Below are 26045 nucleotides of genomic sequence, written 5' to 3' on the forward strand. Positions count from 1 at the left end.
ATAGGAGAGGTTACAGACCTAAAAATGAACTGCTGTTTTTGTTTACAATTGCAACAAGTATCAGAAATAATGAGGATGAAATGGTTTCAGTGATTGAGTTTATTCGCCCCAAAATCATTGGAATAAGTGAAACATGGTTGAATGAAGATGATATCGTAACTGGAATAAAAATGGAAGGATACAGTATTTTTTGCAAGGATAGAATGGAACAAGAAGGGGGAGGGGAGTGCTGCTGACGATAGCAAGGGAATTAAGTTTACATAAGGTAGACATGAAAGAGGGAAATGGCAGCACTGGTTATGAGGCAGTGCGATGTAATGTGGAAGTTGACAGGAAGATATATTTAATTAGAAGTTGCTATGGGCCAGGGAATGTGGAGGATGATGATGAAGAAATGTACAAACAACTTGGATTAGTGAACAAAGGAAGGATAATTATTATAGGTGATTTTAATTATGGCTGTGTAGATTGGAATAAAGAAATAGCATTTGGAAATAAGGAAAATAAATTTCTTCAGTTCTCAAGAGATAACTGTCTCAGGCAGTATGTAAAGGAGGGCACGCAAGATCAAGAGTTTTAGATCTGATCATATCATCAGAAAATATAATTGTGAGTGAGGTTTCACACTTTCTTCAGTTGGTGAGAGTGAACACCTGGGTTGTGGCTACCCATATGCAGACTTCTGTGAGAAAAGGATATATATATCTGGAATTATAACGCTGGTGATTATGATAAGCTTTGGAGACAGCTTGGTGCTATAGCATGGAATGAGGAGTTCAACAGTGAGGAAAAAAATGCTGCTTCAGAACTGACAAAGAAATACATTACAGCATTAATATGTGAATGTATTCCGAGGGCCTAAAGGCTGAATAATGTACTTGTAAAATGGATGAATGAGGGGCTTAAGCATGAAATCTGGAAAAAGAAAGAAAGCAATTTGGAGGTAGTACAAGTTGAATAATGGTAATAATCAGTTTCGTGAAAAACATAAAGACAAACCAAGAGTGACTCATGTTGAAAGTTTATTTTTCACTTGGTTAGAGTATAATAAATTTAGTTTAATCCTTTATCCAAGTGTGAGCAAACAAAGTTTGTGCCTGAAAGTATCTTCAGGACGGGGGTAAGGTGGTACAACACCAAGGAACTTCTTGCAAAGGAGGAGCAAGCTACCATCACTCCTATCTCAGTATCTCTCATAATGCAAAACACATCTCCTTGCGGATATGTCTAATGTTATGCATTAAGGGAAGGGCCACAACCCATACTAGTTTCGACCTTTATTTGAGGTCTCTTCAGTGGGAGCCAGGCCCAAGTGGAGATACCAGGCAGAAGCATTAGCAGGTCATCTCTACTGCCTGGTATCTCCACTTGGGCCTGGCTCCCACTGAAGAGACCTCAATAAAGGTCGAAACTAGTCTAGGTTGTGGCCCTTCCCTTAATGCATAACATTAGACATATCCGCAAGGAGATGTGTTTTGCATTATGGGAGATTCTGAGATAGGAGTTTTGGTAGCTTGCTCCTCCTTTGCAAGGAGTGACCTGGTGTTGTACCAAATTACCCCAGTCCTGAAGATACTTTCAGGCGCAAACTTTGTTTGCTCACACTTGGATAAAGGATTAAACTAAATTTATTATACTCTAACCAAGTGAAAAATAAACTTTCAACATCTTTCTCTAAATCCAGAGTAATTTATTAAAAAAGGGTGGCACACCATTTGGCAACTCCTATAGGTAGAGATGACCTGCTAATGCTTCTGCCTGGTATCTCCACTTGGGCCTGGCTCCCACTGAAGAGACCTCAATAAAGGTCGAAACTAGTCTCGGTTGTGGCCCTTCCCTTAATGCATAACATTAGACATATCCGCAAGGAGATGTGTTTTGCATTATGGGAGATACTGAGATAGGAGTGTTGGTAGCTTGCTCCACCTTTGCAAGGAGTGCCCTGGTGTTGTACCACCTTACCCCCAGTCCTGAAGATACTTCAGGCAAACTTTGTTTGCTCACACTTGGATAAAGGATTAAACTAAATTTATTATACAAGAGTGACTCAGTAAGGAAACCAATGTTTAGTGTAGTATGAGCAGAAATTGGCAAATCAGCACAGAAAACCCTACAGAGTATTTTTGATACGTAGAAGGAAGAATGATCATGGTATGATGATGTTAATGAATGAAAATGGTAGAATGGTAACTGCAGCAGAAGACATCGTTGAAGTATTCAGTGATCAATTTTTCAACCTGATCAGGGTGGAATCATTAGGAACTTAAGTGTAGAAGACATAGGAGAGGATGGCTTAATTGTGAATGAGCAGAACATATATGAAGAAATAAATAACCTTGATGTTAATAAGTTGATAAGATTTGATGACATATTACAATGTGTATTAAGGGAATGTTCCAGGGAATTGGCATGCTTGTTTAATAAGTTACAATAGCACAGGTTCCAAGGGAGTGTTAAGAAGGTAAAATTGTTCCATTCCATTAAGGTGATAAAGCTGTGGCTTCAAATTATAGACCAATCTGGAGTTGTGGTGAAGGCACTAGAGAGATTGGTGAGAAGTAGGATACAGAATTGGGTTGAAAACCGCAGTATTCTTTGTGGTTATCAGCATGCGTTTGTGAAAGGGAGATCATATTTTACTAACTTACTTACATACTGTAACCAGGTGACAGATACCTTGGATGTTGGAAATGCATATACAATGGTGTACTTGGATTTTGCAAATGCTTTTGATAGGCTCCCATATGACAAACTATTAAATAAATTGAAACAGATTGGATTGGATAACAGACTTCTGAGTTGTATCGGTGACTGGCTATCAGATAGGTATCAGAAAGTTATATATGGGGGTGCGGTGTCCCGTAAGAGGAAGGTCACTAGTAGTGTACCACAGGGGTGAGTTTTGTGACCATTGTTGTTTAATTTTTATGTTAATGGTATTAGGATGGGTTTAACTAGTGATATGCAGCTCTTTGCAGACAATGCAAAATTGGGGAGAGCAATGCATAGTCAATCATATATTATGATCCTGCAGGAAGACTTGAATAGATTGTACATGAATGGGCAGGTAATAGAACTGTCAATTCAATGTTGCAAAGTGTAAGGTTTTTAAATTTGGTAAGCAATGATGGGATGCAAAGTATCATTTGGTATGGAAACTTTAAAGGAGGTAGAGGAGATGAAAGATCTGGGAGTGGTCATGCATGACGTGATCATGAAAATCAGCAGCCGTACTGCACAAGTTGTGTAGACATCACATTAACTAATGGCAATGATGTGGAGGATCTTGGCATGCAGAAATAAATAGGTTATGATTCTGTTGTATAAGACCTTGATCAGGCCTCCTGTGGATTATTATGCACATTATTAGGTCACTAGGTTTTCTGGGCAATGAGTATCTGTTAGACAGGGTCCAGAGAAGATTCACAAAGGCGGTTAGTGGTCTTTGGAATGTGGAGTATGGGGACAGATTGAGAGAATGTAAATTGCAAAGCCTCGTCAATAGGAGGAAGAGGGGGAAGGGGATAGGGATATGATTGAAGCATATAAGCTAGTCAGAGGTTGTTATCAGGTTGAAGAAAGCAATTTTTCATAGAATAAGAGAAAGAATTGTGTAGTACAAAAGGCCATTGCTGGAAACTATAAAGATGGTGTGAGCAGAGGAGTGAGGAGAAGGTTCTTTGAATGGTGAGTGGTTAGTGAGTGGAATGCATTGCTTGAATGTGTTGTGAATGGAGACACATCGAATCATTTTAAGGTTGAGCATTGTATGCAATATCATGTACTTCCCATGATGTGTTTCTGACTCCGTGGAGGTCAGATGCTAATAATAATAATTAATAAAGAAAAAAAATTGTTTGTATGTATTCTAATTGACATGGTTAGGTGTTGGACTTTATCCATAACTTATTTTAATGATATTTAAAACACCAGGCAAACTAATTTATAAAAAGATGTTTATTAACTGGCTTATATTTTACTGGATTTCAAACACCAGCATCTTCAGAGCAAATGGCATGTTTCAATTTACATGCAACAATGAGTAAGTGAAATAACTCAAATTGTAATGAAGAAGAAATCTAAAGTCATAATTTGTGTGCTCTCAAGCTTTGTATAAAAGAAGTAGTATTACAGTTGTATAGGAGTTCATCTTATAACAGCGTCTCAAATTTTTGGCCTACTTGTTAATGTTAGAAGAATGATGCATAACCATTGCTGACTCAAAATCTAATCTTTCTGACCTGTAATGACTTTTATATAGCATATTGGCTTTCTTCCATCTAATCCTATGTGAAGGGGTTACCAAGGCATGGTCTGCCAGCCAGAGTTGCCATAATAACGATAGTGCATGTATTCCTTATATTCTCCATGGTGAATGTTAACAGATCTTCCTGTTACTGTGACTTAGCAGGCTAAGTCACAGTCACAAGGAACTTCATACACTCCAAGACATGCTAGAGAATGGAGTTTTTCCTTAAGCGAGTGGATCAAAGTTGCTAATTTTACAAGTGGTTTGAATGTGGTGTGAAGGTTGTATTTTATTAGTACTTTGACTATCCTTTCAGATGTATACATGAGATATATGGAATAGAAATAAATAGTGGTGTGGGGGAAATAGAAGTGTCATGTAGTATTTCATCTATTTTGTATGAGCTGTAACTTTGGCTTGAACGTTTGGTGCAGATAGTTGAGTTCCGTGAGGATGGTGACATCATTAGAACAAATAGCCTTAGCTCTGTGTATGTTCATATTTTTTAAATTATATACTGTTGGGCTGAATGATGGTGTGATTGCTCATGTAGATATCTTCCTGTGATTGTTGGCTTTTCATAAATGGAAAAAGATGGTTCCCTATCTTTTTCCATTTATTATTAATTTTACAAAAATTTCGAAGACTGTTATCCTGAGATTAGCTCTTACACAACTGTAATGCTTTTCTTTTTAGCAACACTATGGAGGCACCAAATTAGAACTTTAGATCTTTTTTTCATTACAATTTCAATTGCTCACTGGTTCATTGTCAAGTCTAAACTGTGATATGTTTGCTCTGAAGATGCTAGTTTCAAAATCCACAAAATACAGGCCAGTTAATAAACATCTTTTTATAAATTAGTTTGTTTGTTGTAATACCATTAAAATAAGTTATGAATATTTGTGTATATTCTTCTTCTTCCTCTTCTTCTCTCTTTCATCATCTATGTGGATGATGATGAGGCCGAATGAACTCTTTCCACTTCTGTCTGTCCCTGGAGAGTCTGATCAATTGGTGTATTACTGTGTGTAAAAGAAAATGTACACTGCACATTAGTGAGTAAAAGAAGATTCATAGAAAACAAAGTATAAATAAAAAATAGAAATCAATACACATAATAATGAGCAACAAATTGCACAAGAAGGTTTGCTGTTCCCTCAACCCACACGTATTCCTCTTGTCTTGTCAGGTGTCATCTCCTTCCATGCAAAACTGTACAAGGTGAAATCTCATGATAGTTGTCAACATTGTTCAGTTTTGTGCTTCTCTCTTACATTATTTATAAGATAAAAAGGTCCAGTTCTTGATGTTTCCCATCCAATCTGTTCTCTGTCTTCCTCTTCCTCTTCCTTGTATCATTCCTTCTAAAAGTGTTTTTTGTAGGGATTCATGCCTTAGTATGTGACCAAGTATAGTCACATACTTTCTTCTACAATTATCTCTAAATTAGTTTTTTTTTTTTTTTTTGGCAGTCCATGGGACTCTAAGGATTCTTCTGAGGATCCACATTTAATTATTTATATTTTGTAAACAAATCTCTTTCCCTCTCCTCATATAGCACTGAGACAGTTTCCAAGGTCACCAATGGCTGGATATTTTACCAATTAAGAGTGCATAGCTACAAATTTGCTGAGGATGCGAAACCTTGCCACACTACGAATTAAGCCCATCAAAGGCAAATATGTATGTCTAGAATTTATAGGATACATGGAATTTTCTCCACCCCAGTAACTTATTCGATACCTACATGTATAATATTACAACTATAAATTATTAGCACATCACTTGTCTCTAATGAAAGAATTTCTATTCACACCTTTACTTTCTCTCCCTCATAATTGAAATCATTCTCACTTCACTGATGTCTCATTGATGTTGGTTCACATCTTTACACGTTCTAGTAATTTAAATGAGAGTGCAAAATCTGGTATAGTACGTCCACCGTTTGTAGATCTCTGCTTGGCGTTTTGCCAAGAATAGTCAATTCATGCTGAAGTGGAGAAAGAAATGAAGGATGTACGAATTGGTCGCCAACATGCAAAATCACGTGCTTTCTTGTCTGTCGCTGTACTAGTAGTAGCTTGATTTTTGTTGTCACTGCATTATTTTTTTTTTATTAATTTGTATGATGGATCCAGTACAGTCAACAAGTTCTGTTGTTAAACGTTTCAGTAGCTCTTGCAAAAGAATATTTAATAATGTGCTGACATTCTGCAAAAAAAGAATCGTTAAAAGGCAGTCTCCTTGTTCCCCTTTCTCAAGTCATAAAACGTGCAATTGCAGGCATATCAGGGTCGGCTGTTAAAAGAATTCATAGAGAATCAAAAGGTGAAGGTAAGCCAAAATTTAAATCTCCTAAAAAAAGAGCCAGAGAAAGAAACCATCGAAACCGTAGCTTTGAATGATTTTGATGTAGACATTATAAAAAGAACTATTCACGAATTTTACGTGGTCGAGAAAAGAGTGCCAACTGTTCCGAAATTGATTCCTGTGCTTAAAAAAAAATTAATTTTCCTTGGAAAAGAGAAACTTCAAGGAAAATACTTCATGAAATTGGATTTTGTTTTAATGCTATTGAGTAGTTTTAATGCTATTGCTATATTAATGCTATTGAGTATGTTTGGGCAGAAGTGAAAAGTTTCATTCGCCATTGCACTGTAACTGGGGATACTGGCATGTCGAAACTTTTTAAGCTTTTGGAACAGGCGATTGAAAGTATTACAGTTCAAAACTGGGGAAAATATTGCTCTCATGTCACTTCATTGGAAAATATGTATTGGGACAAAGACAGAATTATCAAAGAATTATGTGAACCTTTGGTGATCAGTTTAAGTGAAAGTGATGGCAATTCGGACACTGATTCAGATGACTATGAAGATTAAAAGGATTTGATAATGATGTTTTTTCCCAACCTTTTTTTGCATGGGTTTGTTAAAAGAGTCACAACAAGTCATAAATAATTAATCGATTTAGGACATTAAAGTGTCTCCATTTTAAAAATTTTATGGAATTTAAGTGACTTCTGGTGAAAATTTTCACCAGAGGTCACGTCAGTAGAATAACATGTGATCAAATCTTTGTTTCTCTAGCTTACAGTTAATGATGTACTCAGCTTGTTCCGTATACTTATGTACGCTCCAGATGATGATCTTGATGTGAAGATCGAAACCTCGGGATAATAAAAAAAGTTTTTTTAACGCGGTTGTAAATTCCATAAAATTTTTAAAATGAATGCTGATCACCGTGTAACCCTAAAATAAAGGATTAAAGTGTCTCAGTTCTCTCAACTGTAAGTTTAGATATCTAAGTTCATTTGAAAAAAATTTGTTTTTCTGTATAATTATTTTTATTTTATAGAAAACTTTCTTAAAAATAAATTTTGTTAAATTTTTGTTTTATGCTATACCTTTTTTTAATTTTGTTAATACTCTGTATATTTTTCCAGCTGTTATACAAGCAAAATAGTTACACTTTAAAAACTACAATGTTCGTAAAAGAAAAGCTAAATTTTCCGACCTGTAATAATAAACAAACTCATCCCAGAAGATGGATTGATTACCCTATTATCGGAATGGATTCTCCTTTTTTGGGACATGCGCAGAAGTGTCGAAGGGTCTCTAATCTGTGGGCGAACTATAATAGCATCAGAAGATGCTATTGTAACTAAGGTATCTATAACTAAGGTAAACACACTTCCTCCAATTGGGGAGTGTCACATGTGGTCTTGTTTTGGAAATTTGCTAAACAATTTGCTGTCAAGAAAGAGTTAATATTGAAATATAAAGCAGTTAATTATGAAAGACTTAGGAGGCAGCTTGGAGTAGTGCTATGGAAGAAGGTGTAAGGATGACTGTCACTAGTGCATGAGAATTGGTCAAGGATTGTTTGAGAGAAGTAGTATCAGACTGCATACCCTCCATCAGGATGAACCATGTGAGGTTAATAGAATCAGTAGAGATATAAAGAAAGAGCTGCAAAAAAACTAAAATATTATGGAGAGAATATAAAGAAAAAGAAAATTAATATTATTTGTGAACAGATTAATCTGAACACTCATTTTAAATAAAAATTTTAATTTCACAAGAAAATAAATACAAAAATTCTACCCCCACTTTACTAATAATTGATGTGTACTCCTCTGTTCCTAATAAGTTCATTAATTCGCTTAGGCATGGATTCTGCCAATGTAGAACACATTTTTCGTATTTCTGCATCTCGAAACCATGCTTTTATAACGATTGTATTAAGTTATCCTTTGTATCACAATTTAAATTCCTAAGTCTCTTAATTGCTATGGCCCACAACTTTTCTATTGGATTAATGTTAGGAGAGTTACCTGACCACTGAAACAAGTGGATATAATGATTTTTGAGGAACCCTTTAACTTTTTTTTTTTTTTTTTTTTTTTTTTTTTTTTTTTTTTTTTTTGAAGAGTGGCATTAAGCAAGAGACAGTTGGAAGATGAGTTCTTTGTCTTTCTGGATCTGTGGGACCACTCTTTTTCCAATATTTTTATGTATTGGTCACTTTTCATCATACCATCAACAGGCACAAGTGTTCCTTGGACTGTCATGTTTAAAATAACCCCGAACATCTTCTTAGCTGGGTGTTTAGGAGCTTGTTGAAGGTGGGTGGAAGAAGTCCTCATTTGCTGATTTGTGAACATAGGGTACTCACTCTCCTTGGACAAAGAAATTGTTCTCATCTGAGAATATTACCTTCTTCCACTTTTCAACCCAATCTTTGTACACTTTGGTTCACTGGAGCCTGTTTTTTCTGCATAGCCTTCATCAATAGTTGATTCTTCTTTGGTCTGTGGGCAATCCTCCCGGCTTCCACTTGACTAGTAGAGAGATAAAGATGTCAGAAACATTAAGCCCACTAGCTGCTGTCTCTATTTAAGTCTACAGCAGACAATCTTGGATTCATTTTGCTTTTCCTAACTAGAAACAATCTTGAGTAAGTGTAGTTTTCCTTTTCCTTTTTTTTTTTTGCCCACACTTACCTTTTCTGTCAGGAGAAAACATACCTGTCTCCCTAAACTTCTTTAAAATCACATTAGCTGTATCCACACCAACACCACACTATTCGCAATTTGTCTTTGAGTCATGGACATGTGCTAAGAAAGAGTACATATTATTGAACGCTTTCTTGGAGATGTATAAAACATATGAATGTCAACCTGTTTACACTATTAAAAATGTGCAATGCAATTAATAAACATCATAGAGACAGTTAAAACACACAGTACTCAACCAAAATAGTGAACTAAAATGAAAACTGAAAGTAGTAAATCAAAACCAAAATTATTGTGAATTGAAACAAAAACCAAACCAAAAACTTGGGGCAAAAATTCAACTTGTTTGGATTGATTTGTTTGCTACTGTATAAGTTTCTATCATATCCTCTCTCCTCCACCTGTTAGCTAAACTTTTCAACTTACATATAGTCCTGTTTGTGGAAACGGGCTATATCGTTGGAAGGTGAGGATGACTTCACTGCAAGAGGCTATATATTGTTACACCCTGATATCTTGAGAATATAGAATTCTCAGCTATCATGGTGTAACACGAAGAGCAAATAAAATAAAAAACCTGCAATAAACTAATAGCTAATTTAAATGAATTATTTAAAAGAAAAAGAAATATCCTTGCATCCAATAAAATGTATAAAACATAAAGGTATTTGTTGAACTAGCTAGCAAAAGAAGGAATATATTAATGTTGTAATATGATATAAAAGAGAAAATTTAAATTAATAAGACAGAAAAGGATTAGTCATAAGAGATGGTATGTGAGAGGCTAGAGATTAAAATATTAAGTGAATTCATAGAAAAAATTTGGAAAGGGGATTAAGTTAGAGGCTAACGGAAGAAAAACAATAGACTATCGCTCAGGGCCGATTCCCAGATTGAGACATCGTTTGGCTCGCCGACCAAAGGACGATTGGTCGGCGGCAGAAAAAAACGCCACCCTAATTGGTCGGTGAAGTAAAATCAAGAAGGGGGCAGAGAAAAGAAGTTAAAAAAGGTGCCGTTAGGAGAGCAGGTATAAAAGGGTTGGAAACCCTCCCCCCAGAGGGCTTTTGGGTTTTTGTTTTGGTTCTGTTCCCGAGGAGTTCTCTACGAGCTCCGTGGCATAGGTTTCACGCAGTTTTCCTGAGTGGAGATTGGGGTTATATCTCCGTCGTCACAACATGGAAACAAAAGTGAGCGGGATTTCAATTCCAGATTTCCTATGTAAGAAGCGAAGAATGCCATAGAGTCAAAGAAAAGGAAACATATTCTTTGTGCTTCAACTTCAGTGACAACCACGAGAAAGGGAAAGCTGTAAAGATATCGATATCCACGTCGCAAGTTGCACAGCCGTCATATAGATGATTCAAAGTGTGTCCTGAATTACAAAATTTAAGACCGTGTAAGCATAGTTCAATTCCAAAAGGAATGTAGGAGTAGCAGATTATCGGAGAGGTTATACCAAGCTAGTTCAATCCGAAAAAGGTAAAGGCCCATATGAAAAACTCAAGAAAGAAAGGTACTGTAAAATATATCTAATTTTAACTAAAATTTGTCTGTAATAGGTATCATTATTCTAATACGGAACTGTTGAAGTGACCAAAGGAAAATTTATACTAGGACTTTAGTATCTGACAGCATATATTAAAAGTAAGCTGGCTAGTGTTAATGTTATATGAATAGTGTGAATTAAGTAATTGCATGTCCTGAGAATTTTGAATGCCTATTGTAATGTGTAGGAAAGTTGAAATGTCATAGTTGTGTGTTAGTGCAGTAAAAGGTTTAGTTAATCTACTTACGTTTGGATAGTTAAATAGTGTGAATTAATCTTATATGTCCGTGTCAAATAAATTTATGTGTTGAATGTGTATGGCGGCATGATCGTAATACCCACTATTGGATCATAGCCTAATTACTTGTGATAAGCTAATGTTAGTTTGTAAATATTTAGTATAGCATTGAATTTAGTAATAACTAAAATTTGAATTGTACCATGCTAAGGAATTTAATAAACCTTTGTTCAATGATAAAACAGTTGTCTGAAATTGCTGTCCAATGCACCACTTGAAAAATACGAACCTAATCACGCAGGAAATTAATGTGTTAAGAAACGAAATAAAGTGTCACGACTGCAACATTGTTTCACGCTCAGACATATTTTAGTTCTTTCTCCTTGTTTTTGTATATAATATCTCAAACTAAATATCCCAAAAGGCACAGTATAATACAAATATTAGGGGTACTAAGGGGAGAAATAACTTAAGTATTAGTAAATTTTTTGGTGATATCTCGTGCATAGATGATAGTTGAACATAGTTAAGCAGAATTTCTCTAATTGGAATAAAAATCATAAAATGCAACACAACAATATATTGGCCATCGGCAGCCCTTTAGTAGCCCAACTGAGATATAAATTATATGACAGAGTTGGTGAGAGGTTGTTATTAATGTGGAGATTTCTCATAGAGTAGAAGGAGACTGTGGTGGAACAAGAGGCAATCACTGGAAGCTGTATAAGGAGGGTGTGAGCAGGGGAGTGAGAAACAAGTTCTTTGCATGGAGAGTAATTGATGGGTGGCATGTATCGCCTAAACATGTGGTAAGTGCAGAAACCATGAATGGATTTAAGGAATGGTTCGATGATCTGTTTGTATGAGAGAGCAGATCTCCCGTGATGAATCTTTGGCTCCATGGATTTCAAATGTTATTAATATTAAAAACTTCTTGACCAAACATTCTTCTTGTTATAGTGGTAATTTATACTTTTATTATCCAACATTTGAACTACAGCATTTGTGGAGATTTTTCTTTGCATTAGTTTGGTCAATTTTAAACCATTTGTGGTATTCTCTATTTTTACTATAAGAGATCGCAATTGTTTTTGTTGAGGTAAGGTCAGTGAATGTGTGTTCCACAACTTGCGTGTGGGAGTTTAGTTTTATTCGAGCTAACTTAACCACTTATTAAACTCTTGAAGTGAAATGCACTGTTGATGTTCTTCCAGATAATATGACCTGAACAACCAATCTGCCCATAATAACAACGGGCACAAGAACAAAGAATCCTGTAACCTCCAGGATAAGAGGGAGGAGGAGGATATTTGTCTTTTGGAGAGACTAGGAAGGACTTTAGCTTATAAACTGGACAGAAAGAAACTTGGATGTCAATCTGGCAAAGAAGATTTGCAATTTTCTCTGATAGTTCTCTGACATTTGAAATCAAAATTCAACAGGATTAGGATAAAGACAACAATAATTATTAATTATTTTATACATTATTTTTGTAATTATAACCATTAGATTTTAATTTATTTCTTTTTTCTTGCTACACTGTCCTGCCTCAGTAATTTATTCACATTTTCTAATAAGGTATCTGCAGAAATGGATAAAGGAAATGGCTACACTATGATACTGCTGGATTTTGCAAAGGCATTTAACAGAATATCGCATGGAAAACTATTACATAATTTGGTACAAATGGGAATGTATATGAGGATGACGGCATGGATAGAGGGTGGCTGATAGACAAACATCAGAGGGTGATGTATGGTGGAGTGAAATCAAGACAAATTAGGGTGACTAGTGAAGTGCCCCTGGGCACTCCACTAGTCACCTTAAAAAGATCACACACTTTTTATTTTATTGATGGTACTAGTTTGCAGGAAATTGAGGAAAGAGAGCATACTGCAAGAGTTGGCAAAATAGCTCAGAGGATTACTTGAATACTGAAGAACACATCATCATCATCATCATCAAATTCCTGCCATGTACCCTCAAGGGGTGTACAGGATATGACAGTACTACATGAAAAAATTACATCATTACTAACTTCCTATCTACAATTTTCCTCCAAATCAGTCTGTTACTTGTCAAGACTCCAACTTTATCAGATCTTATATTTCTATCGTCTAAGGCACTTTGTACCGTATCAATCCACCTATATCTTGGTCTTCCTCTGGGTCGTTTTCCTGCCAACCTGGCAGAGAACACTTGTTTTGCTAATCTTTCCTCTCCCATTCTATTTAAGTGACCATACCATCTGAGATTAGATCTACTAACGCATTCCTGGATGCTGACAATGTCAAGTTCTTTCCTAATATCCTCATTTTTAATATGATATTGCCATTGATGCCATCTGTTCACGCCTCTAATCTTTCTCAGGACTCTCATATCTGCGGTCTCTAGTCTTTGGTCAAGTGTTTTACTTCTGACCCAGCTCTCAGATCCATAAGTTAAAATTGGTTTGAACACAGTCTTGTATACAGCTAATTTAGTGTTCCGACTAATTTCTTTCTTATTCCATATGAATTTATTCAATTGACTTCCCACGATACCAGCTTTGCTGATTCTGTTGTCTATATCTATATTTAGTTTACCATCTTCAGTAAAAATTGTGCCAAAGTAGCTGAAATGTTTTACTTGTTCCACAGGTTCTCCATTCACAATACAGTTGACATTTTCAATGATTCTGCCTATTTTCATTGTCTTTGTCTTTTTATTGCTGACCTTCATACCATATCTATTACAACAGCTATTCAATTTAGTCAGAGAATCTTGCAGACTTGTAGCGGATTTATTTAGAAGTATAACATCATCCGCATAAAGCAAAGAGCTGACATTAACATCTCCAATTTTGATATCAGGTTTAATACCACATTCCTTCATAATGTGATCCATATAGATAATGAATAACAGAGGGGATAATGTACATCCTTGTCTCACACCAGATTTAACATTAAACCATCTTCCTGTATTTCCTTCAATTCTAACTGCTGACTTACAACTCAAATAAAGACTAAGTATTGCTTGATATAATGCCCCATTGACACCATATAACTGCAGCGTATTGAATAGCTTCTCTCTTGGCACCTTGTCATATGCCTTTTCCAAATCGACAAAACTTAAATACAGATCTTTGTTATATTCCCATGCTTTCTCGACTATTTGTCGTAAAGTGAAGATCTGATCGTGACAGCCTCTATTTGGCCTGAATCCAGCTTGTTCTTCACCAAGCTTTTCTTCCACTATTCTTCTCAACCATTTCTCAAGTATACTTGCATAGATCTTGCCAGGAACACTCAGTAGGGAAATACCTCTGCAATTCTCACATTCAGTTTTATTTCCCTTTTTATATATGGGTACTATGAGAGCTCTACTCCAATCATCGGGAATTCGTCCCTCTGTCCAGGCTTTCTGAACTATGCAGTGCAGCCACTGTAAGACTTTTATACCACCATACTTCAGCATTTCTGGTCAAATATCATCTACTCCTGCTGCCTTTCCACAATGAAGCCTTTGATGGCTTTTTCTACTTGAAGTATGGATATGTATTCCTGACTGCATGCCTGGTCAGTGTTTTTTATCACTGTGCTGTCATCACTGCTTGTTTCATTTAGCAGTTTTTCAAAGTAATTACTCCATACTTCAAGGATATCTTTTTCTCCTGTTTTCATTTCACCTTTATCATCTCTAATTCCTTTTACAGCACTCTTTCCTCCATTCCTAAGCTTCTTCAACAACCTCCAGAAGATTTTGCCACCTTCTTGATATTTATTTTCTATATTCTTGCCAAAGTCCTCCCATGACTTTTGTTTAGCTAGTTTTACACACTGTTTAGCTTTCTTACATTTGTCTCTGTATTCTGTAAGAGTAAAAGCTGACTTATTTGCCAGGAACTTTTGATATGCTTTCTTCTTTTCCTTCACTGCCTCTTTAAATTCCTGTGTCCACCAGGGAGTTCTGATTTTTTTATCTTTGCACACAACTTCACCACATGCTTCTCTGGCAGAATCAATCAATGTTTCCTTCAGAGTTTGCCACTGAATCTCCAAGGTTTGATTCCTGTTCTCAAACTCTTTCATTTTCTTTTCAATAATATTTCTGTATTTTAGTCTACAGTTTACATCTGAGAGCTGCTCAACTTTTATTAGCTTTAAAACTTTTTTACATGTTATTCTTTTCAATATGAAATTGAATTTTATCCTGCTCAAGACTAAATAGTGATCACTTCCAATTTCAAATCCTCTGTACACTCTGGTGTCCTGCACCAGGGAGAAAACATCACTATCAACAATAACATAGTCAATGAGACTTTTCTTATTCCTAGCCTGTTCTCTCCATGTGAATTTGTGCACATTTTTATGTTGGAACATGGTGTTAGTAATAACCAGTCCATGTCCTGAGCAGAAATCCAACAGATATTTGCCATTATTATTAGCTTTGCTCTTTTCTCCAAATTTTCCCAAAATATTTTTGTATGTCTCACAATCATTTCCTACTCTACTATTTAGATCCCCATCAAGGACCAACTTTTCCTTTTTCATTGTGTCAGTTGCTTTTTCTAAAGCCTCAAAAAATTCCTCCACTTCTACCCTAGTAGAACCTTCTGTGGGACCGTAGGTACAAATAAGTCTCATTGTCCAGTTCCCCATTCTCATATTTGCCCACATTACTCTACTTGAGACTGACTGCCATTCAAGAAGATTAGCCTCGTATTTTGTGTTGAATACTATGGCTACTCCTTTTCCTTGATTGTCATTGCCTGAATATAACATTTTGTATTTATTGCTCAGAAAGATCTCACCAGTTTTGGTCTTTTTTGTTTCAGTCACCCCTATTATGTCGATCTGGTACTTATCTAATTCCTCAGCTCGCTCCATTTCTTTGCCATTCAGGCTTCTTACGTTGATAGTACCGATCTTTAACTCTGGTGATGTTGAGTTGGGGTTTGTTTTCAGATTTGTTCCAGTAGCTGACTTTTCGCTGTTCGCCCTGGTTCCCTGGCGAAAACAACGGGGGCCTTGTTTAACCGGGCGACGCCCCAGTTGGCATGAAATTTTGTCATGTTGTACCATCATTTTTTATTTTGGTTTAACCGATAAGAATACAATTTGGTCGGCTAAATCCCAAATTGCCAGCCCATCCTCGTGCGTTCAGTATCAAAGTAGATACCCAACAGGGTGCACCACGAGAAGGTGAGGATTGGACATTAGGTCAGAAGCCCTGGTCAGTTCTCCGCATTCCTTTAAAGGCTATGTGGAGGTCTCCTCTCAGTTATACAGCTTTGACCCTTAAGCACTGAAGAACACATTGACAATAAATAGAGGGAGATTATTATCCTTCTTTATAAGGCTATGATTCGGAAACATGTTGACTACTGTGCACAGATTTGGTCACCTGCATTTCTTGGAGCTCAGGAGATTGTGAAGAGGATTCAGCGATGAGTGACCAAGCTGGTGACAGGTCTGTGGAATGTTTCCTATGAGGATAGATTGAAGGTGTATGGGATATCCAAACACGATCAGATTTCTCTACTTGGACTGACCTGCACATTCAATCATTCCTGGCATAACCACATTTCACATATAGCTCCTGCAGCTGCCAAAAAACTTGATGTACTTTTTCACACAAGACACTTCACAGCTGCTAACTCTATACAAAGTCCAAATCCACACATCTATAGAATATTGTTCCCATGTGCGAGTTGGAGCACCTAAATCCTCTCTAAAATTGCTGAATTATCCTCTTCTGGATAGAATCCAGAAGAGGATAATTCAGCTAATTAATAATCCCTCTCTTACAGACATTTAGTTTCTACATTGTAGAAACTGGACAGTGCTGTGCTCAATTGGCCACTATTATTCCTCCACTCACCAAAATCATTAAAAAGAAGTGCAACCACTAACCAACACTCCTTTACAGTCCATCTTGAAACTCGCTGAACCAACTTCACTGCCTCTACTTCATCCTATCTACTTCTGTCCTTTGGAACAGTCTCCCCCACGCTGCCTCTTCTCCAAATATTAAAACCCTCAGCTGTTTAAGAAAAATGTGAACAGCTTCCTCCTTTCTTGTATTTCCTCTTGCCCACACACACACATGCAGTATTAATGTGCTATAGGTCATGTGGCCTTTTGTGTGTGGATCAGATATAATATATATATATATATATATATATATATATATAAATTCTGGCTTGGTACAGCTTGTCAAATTACTGTGACACTGATCACGATAATCTCTGGTCCAGTACATGCCTATTACATCAGCATCAGTTTAAGTTTGAATGGTTGTTTAAAGAGAATGCTGAAGTGCCTTCTACCCTACCCAAACTTAAATTGAAATGACTGTCTGTCCTTTTCTACGATTGGGAGAGTCTCGTCTTCATAAATGGCTGGCAATAGTGCAAACACTCTTCCCACTTTTATTTTATTTTATAATTTTTTTCTTCATCATCATCATCAAATTCCTGCTTGGACTGACCTGCACATTCAATCATTCCTGGCATAACCACATTTCACATATAGCTCCTGCAGCTGCCAAAAAACTTGATGTACTTTTTCACCTGTACCATGTACCATGTTGCCATGTACCCTCAAGGAGGTGTACAGGATATGATATTACTACATGAAAAATTTATATCAGCCTGTTACTTGTCAAGACTCCAACATTATCAGATCTTATATTTCTATCGTCTAAGGCACTTTGTACCGTATCAATCCACCTGTATCTTGGTCTTCCTCTGGGTTGTTTTCCTGCCAACCGGGCAGAGAACACTTGTTTTGCTAATCTTTCCTCACCCATTCTGTTTAAGTGACCATACCACCTGAGATTAGCTCTGCTAATGCATTCCTGGATGCTGAATTTTTTCTTGTCTCATTTAAATTTAATTATTTTATTATATTTTATTCTTTTATTTTATTATTTTGTTATAGTTCAAAGTTGACTGTTAAGTTTATTTTAATTTTAATTTTATTTGTAATTTCATTTTATTTTGTAACTACCCATGTGGTGGCACATGACTCAGATCTGTAATTCCTTTGTTCTAGCTTCTCCTTATGATTTTGCTTGTGCAATAATGATGTCCTCTTAGTTTCAGGCAGAAATATTTGCAATAATAAAATTATTATTGTTGATCCTTGTGGATACTGTCCGACCACAGATCCAAGAGCCTAGTCTGGCAACTTGCCATAAAGAATCAATTCTTGTTGAAGGGGAGAAAGAATTAAGGCGATATACGAATTTGTCATCAACACGCAAAATCACGTGCTTTATACGTAAAATTTTCCAACTGTTATACAAGCAAAATAGTTACCGCTTTAAAAACTACCATGTTCATTTAAAAAAAGTTAATTTTCCAATGTGTAATAATAAACAACTCATCCCACAAGACGGATTGATTACCCTATTATCGGAATGAATTCTCCTTCTTCTGACATGTGCAGTAGTCGAATTGTCTCATATCTTTGGGCATACAGTACATTTCTAATATTCATTACTTTGCTGCAAGTGCCATTAAAAACTCTTAATTTATCATCACGATCATCATCAAATTCCTGACATGTACCCTCAAGGGGATGTACAGGATATGACAGTACTACAGGTAGTTTCCGTCTTTTCAAATTAATTGTTTCCTGGCGACCGTTCGTAAAGCAGGAGTTTATTTGCCTTAGAAATAACACTATAAATAAGAGTTACGTTCATAAGAAGGAATATATAAAATAAAATGATTACTAAATAATAAGAAAAGACTTTACTGGTTAAAGATTTACATATTTAAAAAATAACATAAGAAAAATTTTTAATTAAGAAAGATTCTTTGAAAAAAAAATTAGCTCATTTCTATAACACCAGGTGAATCAGCAGCCATCGAGGTAGTAGGAGATATGTTAGGAAGCTTCGGTGCATCTTTTTTTTAAAATTATTTATTTCAAAGAAATCCTCGCGTATCATCTGCTTTGTTGACTTTCGCTTCTTTTCGTTTAAAATAGCTCGATAGCAAGCAGAAACATTATTTATTTCACGTGAAAATTTACTAAATCATTCAAAGTCTGAATATTGTGATTCAAAGATTGCTTGAACTTTTTTGAGAAGTTTAAATGTTCTTCTAGGCCTTTTAAAGTGAAAAACTGCTTTATCTTCTTCATTTCTTTCTTTTTCCTCTAATTCAAGGAGATCATGGGTGAGAGTTCCATAGTGCTAGATTGAAGCAGCTCATTAACATCACCTTCCGAAAGTTCCATTTACAACTGGTTAGCCATACCTAAGATCACTTGAGTTTCAGAATTCACAATCTTTTTTGGGTCTTCAAAGCCTTCGAAATTATCATTAAATTGAAGACAAAGTTTATGCCATACTCCTTTCATAGTTTTTCAGAACTTTTTGCCAGGTGCTCTGCGTTACCCGAATTGTGTCTAAAATGTTGAATCTCTTCCAAAACTTTTTGATAGAAAAGTTTCCATCTTTATCAGTTGCTTCTATTAACATTTCAAAAGTCTCTTTGAGATAATTTGCTTTAAACTTCACAATCACTCCCTGGTCCATTGGTTGTAAAAGCGAAGTTGTATTTAGAGGTAAAAAGACATTTTTATATTAGGGCAAATGTAAGCTACTGATGAGGGATAGCTAGGTGCATTGTCAATTATCAGAAGCACTTTAAATGGAGTTTGTTTTTTCTCATAATAAAGTTTCACTTCAGGAACAAAGTGATACATAAGCCAATCTTCGAATAGTGAACCCAAGCCAAGCCTTCTTATTTGCCTTCCATACTTACTGGGAGAGTATCTTTATTAATTCCTCTTAAGCTTCTTGAGTTTTCTGATTGATGCACAAATAAGGGTTTTAACTTGCAATTGCCAGCAGCCTTTCCTCCTAATAGTAGAGTGATGCAATATTTTGATGCTTTAAAACCTGGCATTGAGGATTCTTCTTTTGTGATGTTAGTTCTTCCAGGCATCCGTTTCCAAAAAAGGGCCCATTCTCACTGACATTAAAAATCTGAGATTGGAGTAATTTCCTTCTTTGATTATTTCTTCTAATTTTACTGGATAAGATTTTGCAGCCTCACTACCGGCCCTTGCAGCTTCACCTTGTATTTTAATGTTATGCCAACCAGTCTACTTTTTATAACGGTCTCAAATCACCCACTTCTTGCAGCAAAAGTCTATTTGCAAGTCATCCCCTTTTTTGGTCTTTCAGCATTTTAAAAATGACTAATGCTTTAGTACAAATCGTTGCGTAGGTAATATGCATGTTTAATGGTTGAGTTTGGTCGCTTATCCAAGCAGTTAACAATTTTTCCATATGAGGAATTATACTGCATGTTTCTTTATTGCGCAACCACATAGGCTGCATAGATTGAGCATTTTTTACTTCTTTCAAATATTTTTCTTTATCCTTTAAAATGGTGCAAACTGTAGAAGCAGCAAGAGAAAATTTCTCAGAAAGAGCTTTAACAGTGCTACCTGCTTGATGGCTGATAATAATCTCATATTTCTTCTCTAACATAATTACTTTTCTTTGTTTCTTTTGCTCATTTTCTGGTTTTGCACTGGTGCCTCTTTTTGACATTGCTGGAAAAGTGAAAGGGTTATAGTTAAAAAAGAAAATGAAATAAAAATCAGGTGTAATTGAAGAAAACTACGAATAACACACGTGTCACCAAGGCTCATCAGTGACTGAGGCTCATTCTAGCTGATCATTACGTCATTACATACTGCATAATTTCCCATACACACCCTTAATCACCTTGCCACACACAATTTAAAATAAAGATTCCCATCCAAAATATTCGTAAAGCGGGAATTCGTAAAGTGAGAAAGAACTACCTGTACATGAAAAACCTACACCACTGACTTCCTATCTACAATTTTCCTCCAAATCAATCTATTATGTGCCAAGGCTCCAACATTATCAGATCTTATATGTCTGTCTTCTAAGGCACTTTTTATTGTATCAATCCACCTAATCTTGGTCTTCCTCTGGGTCTTTTTTCCTGCCAACCTGGCAGAGAACACTTGTTTTTCTAATCTTTCCTCTCCCATTCTGTGACCATACCACCTGAAATTAGCTCTACTAACACATTCTTGGATGTTAACAATGTTAAGGTCTTTCCTAATATCTTCATTTTTAATATGACATTGCCTTCGATGCCATCTGTTCACACCTCTAATCTTTCTCAGCAATCTCATATTTGTGATGTCTAGTCTTTGGTCAAGTTTTTTTTTATTTCTAACCTGACTCTCAGATCCATAAGTTAAAATTATAATTTATTAATATTAATATTATCTGAGATATATAATGATACTCTTAACTAACATTTTTTTTTTTTTCATCCTGTGTTTCACCTTAATTAATATTTGACCATCATTCAAGGATTAAAACTAGTTTTGTTTAAATAAAAATTTTCATTTTATTCAAAAAATCAGGAAAATCACATTTAAATATGGTTTTACCTGATTTTATGAATTATAGCATTCTTTCCTTCTGCTCCTCATCTGATAAATTATTGTTTATTATTATTATTTTGATATAGTTGTGCTGAAACATAATGATCAGCCTGCAAATTGCAGCCACAAGGGCTACAACTTATATACTCTGTAATGCTGAGCAGAATGAAGTTGATCCTTCAAACTGCTACTTAATGTGAGATTTGTTTACATCCTATTTATAGAGCATAAAAACTACATTTGTGACTATCTGTATGGAAAATCAGGAGTGGCAGACAATGTTCTGGATGCCCCTTACTACGGGATTAAATATTAGAAGACAACTATACTGAGTAAAAGTCTAAGAGACTTCAGAATTTTAATTCTGAAAACAGTCTCTTAGATTATCTCTTAGGACATCCTTTTCAGTTATTACAGTTTGAATTGTTTCTGTATTTCTATCTACAGTTGTAATTGTGTTTGTGTTCTGACAATGTTGCTTTCAAATCCAGTGCAATATTAATAAATCAATAAATCAGTTATCTTGTACTTTTGATGTTATTTATATTACAGAGCACTATTTTGAATAATTTTGATTAATGTGTCATTAATTTATGAAACTTTGTATACTGGAAGAAATTGATTCACCTTATGAAATGTATTTTGTGTTGTTGGTGGAAACAGTAAGTATATATTTGTTGGAAATAATACAAGTGCATAACTCATTTGAGAGTTGGTGGGATTCCCTATCAATTACAAACCCACCAACTCTCAAATTAGAAAACTTCACAGGCTCCTTAAGAGAGTCATTTCTTGGCCTGTAGAAGTTACCAACAGATTAAAGCCGTTTAACTCTATACCCCCCCCCCCCCCATATTTACGGACTCCCAAAAATACACAAAGAAAATGTGCCATTACATCCCATAGTGGATGGCATTGATTCCCCCCACATACAAATTAGCTAAACATTTGGCCAAAGAGCTCACACACTATACTGGCAACACACCATCACACATAAAAAAACTCAACCCATTTCAAAGCCAGCATAGAAAACCTTACACTCCAACATACTGACATAATGGTCAGCTTTCATGTCTCCTCTTTATTTACAAATGTCCCACTCAAGGAAACTTTAGAGTTAATCCAAGCTAAATTTTCTCCCAATATCTCAGCCTTATTTCAGTTCACAATGAACTCAGGCTATTTCGTTTGGCAGAGAAAATTCTACAAACAAATAGAGAGGACAGCCATGGGTTCACCACTCTCCCCACCCTTGGCCAATTTCTTTATGGAGACCTTTGAAGAAAAAGCCTTAGCCTCTGCCCCACAAAAACCAACCATTTGGCTTCACTACGTTGATGATGTGTTTGCTATTTGGCCACATGGCTCTGAAACACTTCTCTCCTTCTTAACACACTTAAACAACCAACACCCCAGATTCAAATTCACTCTGGAAAAAGAAGAAAACAACAGCCTCCCTTTCCTAGACACACTGGTCACCTGCCAGCCTAATGGAACCTTGGTTTTCTCAGAGCACAGAAAACCCACCCATACAGGCAGATACATTCACCAACAATCCCCCCCCCCTCACAACAATATGGAGTAGTGAAAACACTATACAACGGGGCTAAACTAATCTGTTCAAACGACTTGGCCCTAAACACTGAACTAAATCACATCCTCAACACTTTCTCAGCCAATGGCTACCACCTCCCACCCCCAAAAAAATCCAAAAAATGTTAGAACCTACGAACCACAGATCCCCCCCCCCCCCCTCCACAACAAGGATTACTCTAAATCCATCACCATTCCCTACATCCGCAGAACCTCGGAAAAGATTACCAAAATCTTAAAAAAACATGACCTGACCTCCTGTTACAAACCTTACAGAAAATTGGCATCCCTTATCCGCTCCACTAAAGACCAACCACTTCCCCTAGACCTACCTAGTGTGTACCAGTCCCCTTGCAGTTGTAAACTGTCTTACTTTGGCCAAACAGGCTGGACAGCGAATATCAGAATTTTGGAACACAAGGACTACATCCGTTTTCACAAATACAGTCATTCTGGGTTTGCAGACCATGCTCTGGATACACGCCACAGAATACAGTGGAAGAAAGCTACAGTGATACACCGTAGCAAATACAAATTTGAAAGACTCTTTATGGAATCAGCCTCAGCCCTAAGAAATTCTCCAAACCTCAACAAATTTGGTTGTATGCGACTGCCCCAAATTTGGGAGGCCTACATCAGCAGACCTTCAGCCCACTGCCAAGAACACCTACTTAGCCTGCTAGAGGGCACCATCAGGACTGTTAGGAGAACAATAGCTTCATCTCTTCATTCCCAGTTTCTGTGTTGTAGTGCCTACGTGCACGTAACTTTTTTTGTAAGTTCCTTTAGAAGATGGCAACGTGATGTTGCCGAAATATCAGAAAATATTTATTAAAGTTTAATTCAATTTATATCCTTAACTACGTTGTTCAATTCCTTAAGTGTTTCAATAATGCATAACCAACGTATAAGCCTGTCTACGAGAATCATCACTTGGATAAAGGATTAAACTAAATTATTATAGTCTGACCAAGTGAAAAATAAGCTTTCAATGCACAGTTGACCTTTGAGCAACCTGGGAGTTAGGGGCACTCCTTTCCCATGCAGTTAAAAATCTATATATATTTGACTCCCCCAAAATCTTAACTAATAGCCTACTGTTGACTGGAAGCCTTACCGATAACATAAATAGTCGATTAACACATATTTTGGATGTTATATGTATTATATACTGTATTCTTACAATATAGTAAGCTAGAGGAAAGAAAATGTTATTAAGAAAATCATAAGGAAGAGAAAATCGATTTACAGTATTGTACTGTATTGATCGATACCATAAGTTTACGTCATCAGTTTACAAGATGAATCACCTGTCTGTCAGTACCCACATCAATATTGGCTTATGTGATACAAAACACTGTAGATGTTATACATATTACTAACACTAGAAATCAAAAATGAAAAGATAATGTGAAAAAGAAATTCATATTTATTTACAGGCATAACAATTCATGCACTGATAACAAAGCAGCAGCAATATGATTGCTTTATGGTAGCTTAGTGATATGAATGCTTCACAGTAGCCTAGCCTATAGACTAATGAATGAATTATTATAGATATTTATTTTATATGAAGTAGTTAAATTTATTAATTAATAACAGTTCATTTTATGCAGTTATGATTTAATACTGCATCTTTACGTTTGTTTACATTTCTTTCAACTGCGAATGGTGCCATGTATGGCCTGTATAAATATTAACTTTGTATAATAGATTTATGTATATTTTATGGTTATAAATGATAAAATAGACTAGTATCTACGTATATTTTATGCATTCATGACATCCCTATCTATTTCTTAATTTTTTGATATTTCTAGGATACACGATTCATCTGCAAGTTTTTTCCAATTAGTGCAAATCTCCAAAAAATTTTCCAATATATGTATTGAAAAAAATCTGCACAGTTGAAATCCATATTTGCTCAAGGGTCAACTGTATATATTTATATATAGCACGAAGAGCCTCCGTAGTTCAATTTGTATCAGTAATGCCCTTTGGAAAGACCTAGATTAGAATTCCATCCAGGATGCTAAGAACCTTTGTCACGTGAAAATGATTTGGAGATGAGAGGATTTGTCATCCCTCAAAACAGACAAAACTATCCAGAAGAAAATATGCAATTTACAGACAATGCAGATAGGATTAACTGACTTATCACAGGCAGTAATTGGGTATCTAAGACATTCAGCTACTTGTCTGTGACCGACCATTAAGCATGACACAAAAAGGAAGATGGGATGGGATATATAACACAGTTCTCATAACCTTGGATACAGCATTTTCCTGATATTTGTTAGAAATTTAATGAAACTGAAATAATTTCTTGTACTTTATTTTGAATTGTTTATAAAAAAAATTGTTCTGTAATTTCCTATTAAGCCTTATAGTTTATTTACTAATTTTATTTTAATGGATAGCAAGCACAATTTGGCTTTGGAGAGGAGATGCTTGACATGCTTCAAGTCAAGAGAGAGGAAATGCTCAGTCTTGCAAAGAACTGCTTCTTGTCAGCAAACAATTGTAAAGAAGAAGGTATTGAAGCAGAAGAGGTCTGGCTTCATCATTACATGCTTGGTAAAATAGCTGAGAAGCAAAAAGAGGATCCAAAAATATTCCTAGATCATTATCGTTTAGTAAGATATTAGTTACATATTAACCTTGTTTTTTATCTTTTGTTTCTGGAAATTGTGAAGTTTTAATAAGAATCAACTGTTTTTCCTTTATTAGAAGTTATAGGTAATAAGTAGTTAATTTGTTTATCAGTATTTTGTGTAATTGCTAAAATGTTAAAATTATTATCAGTAAAAATCAATAAAAAAAAAAAACTACAGATAAGTTTATTTGATCCTTATTTTTTTATTTGTTTTATAAATATTAATGCTTTTTTTCACATCATGCAAAGTATATGATGTGCATTCATTCCAAGCAAAAGTGACTGAACTTAGAATGATAGATGG

General features: G+C 35.7%; 1 protein-coding gene across 3 annotated transcripts in view; it reads left to right on the plus strand.

The window, feature by feature from the left end:
• LOC150095180 (calcineurin-binding protein cabin-1-like) overlaps positions 1-26045 on the plus strand; it is a 1028489-nt gene that overhangs the window by 703164 nt on the left and 299280 nt on the right. For all 3 annotated transcript variants that reach the window (XR_016550194.1, XM_090411711.1, XM_090411712.1), the window contains exon 33: positions 25506-25721. Coding sequence is in view for 2 of the 3 variants with exons in the window: in XM_090411711.1 (XP_090267837.1) it covers positions 25506-25721 (216 nt within the window). In the remaining variant the exon portion in view is untranslated. The remainder of the gene's footprint in view (positions 1-25505; positions 25722-26045) is intronic.

This window comes from Typopeltis vanoorti, chromosome 21 (assembly GCF_054136105.1).
Source record: "Typopeltis vanoorti isolate ZY-2024b chromosome 21, IOZ_Tvanoo_1.0, whole genome shotgun sequence".
In the NCBI taxonomy this organism is placed as follows: Eukaryota; Metazoa; Arthropoda; class Arachnida; order Uropygi; family Thelyphonidae; genus Typopeltis; species Typopeltis vanoorti.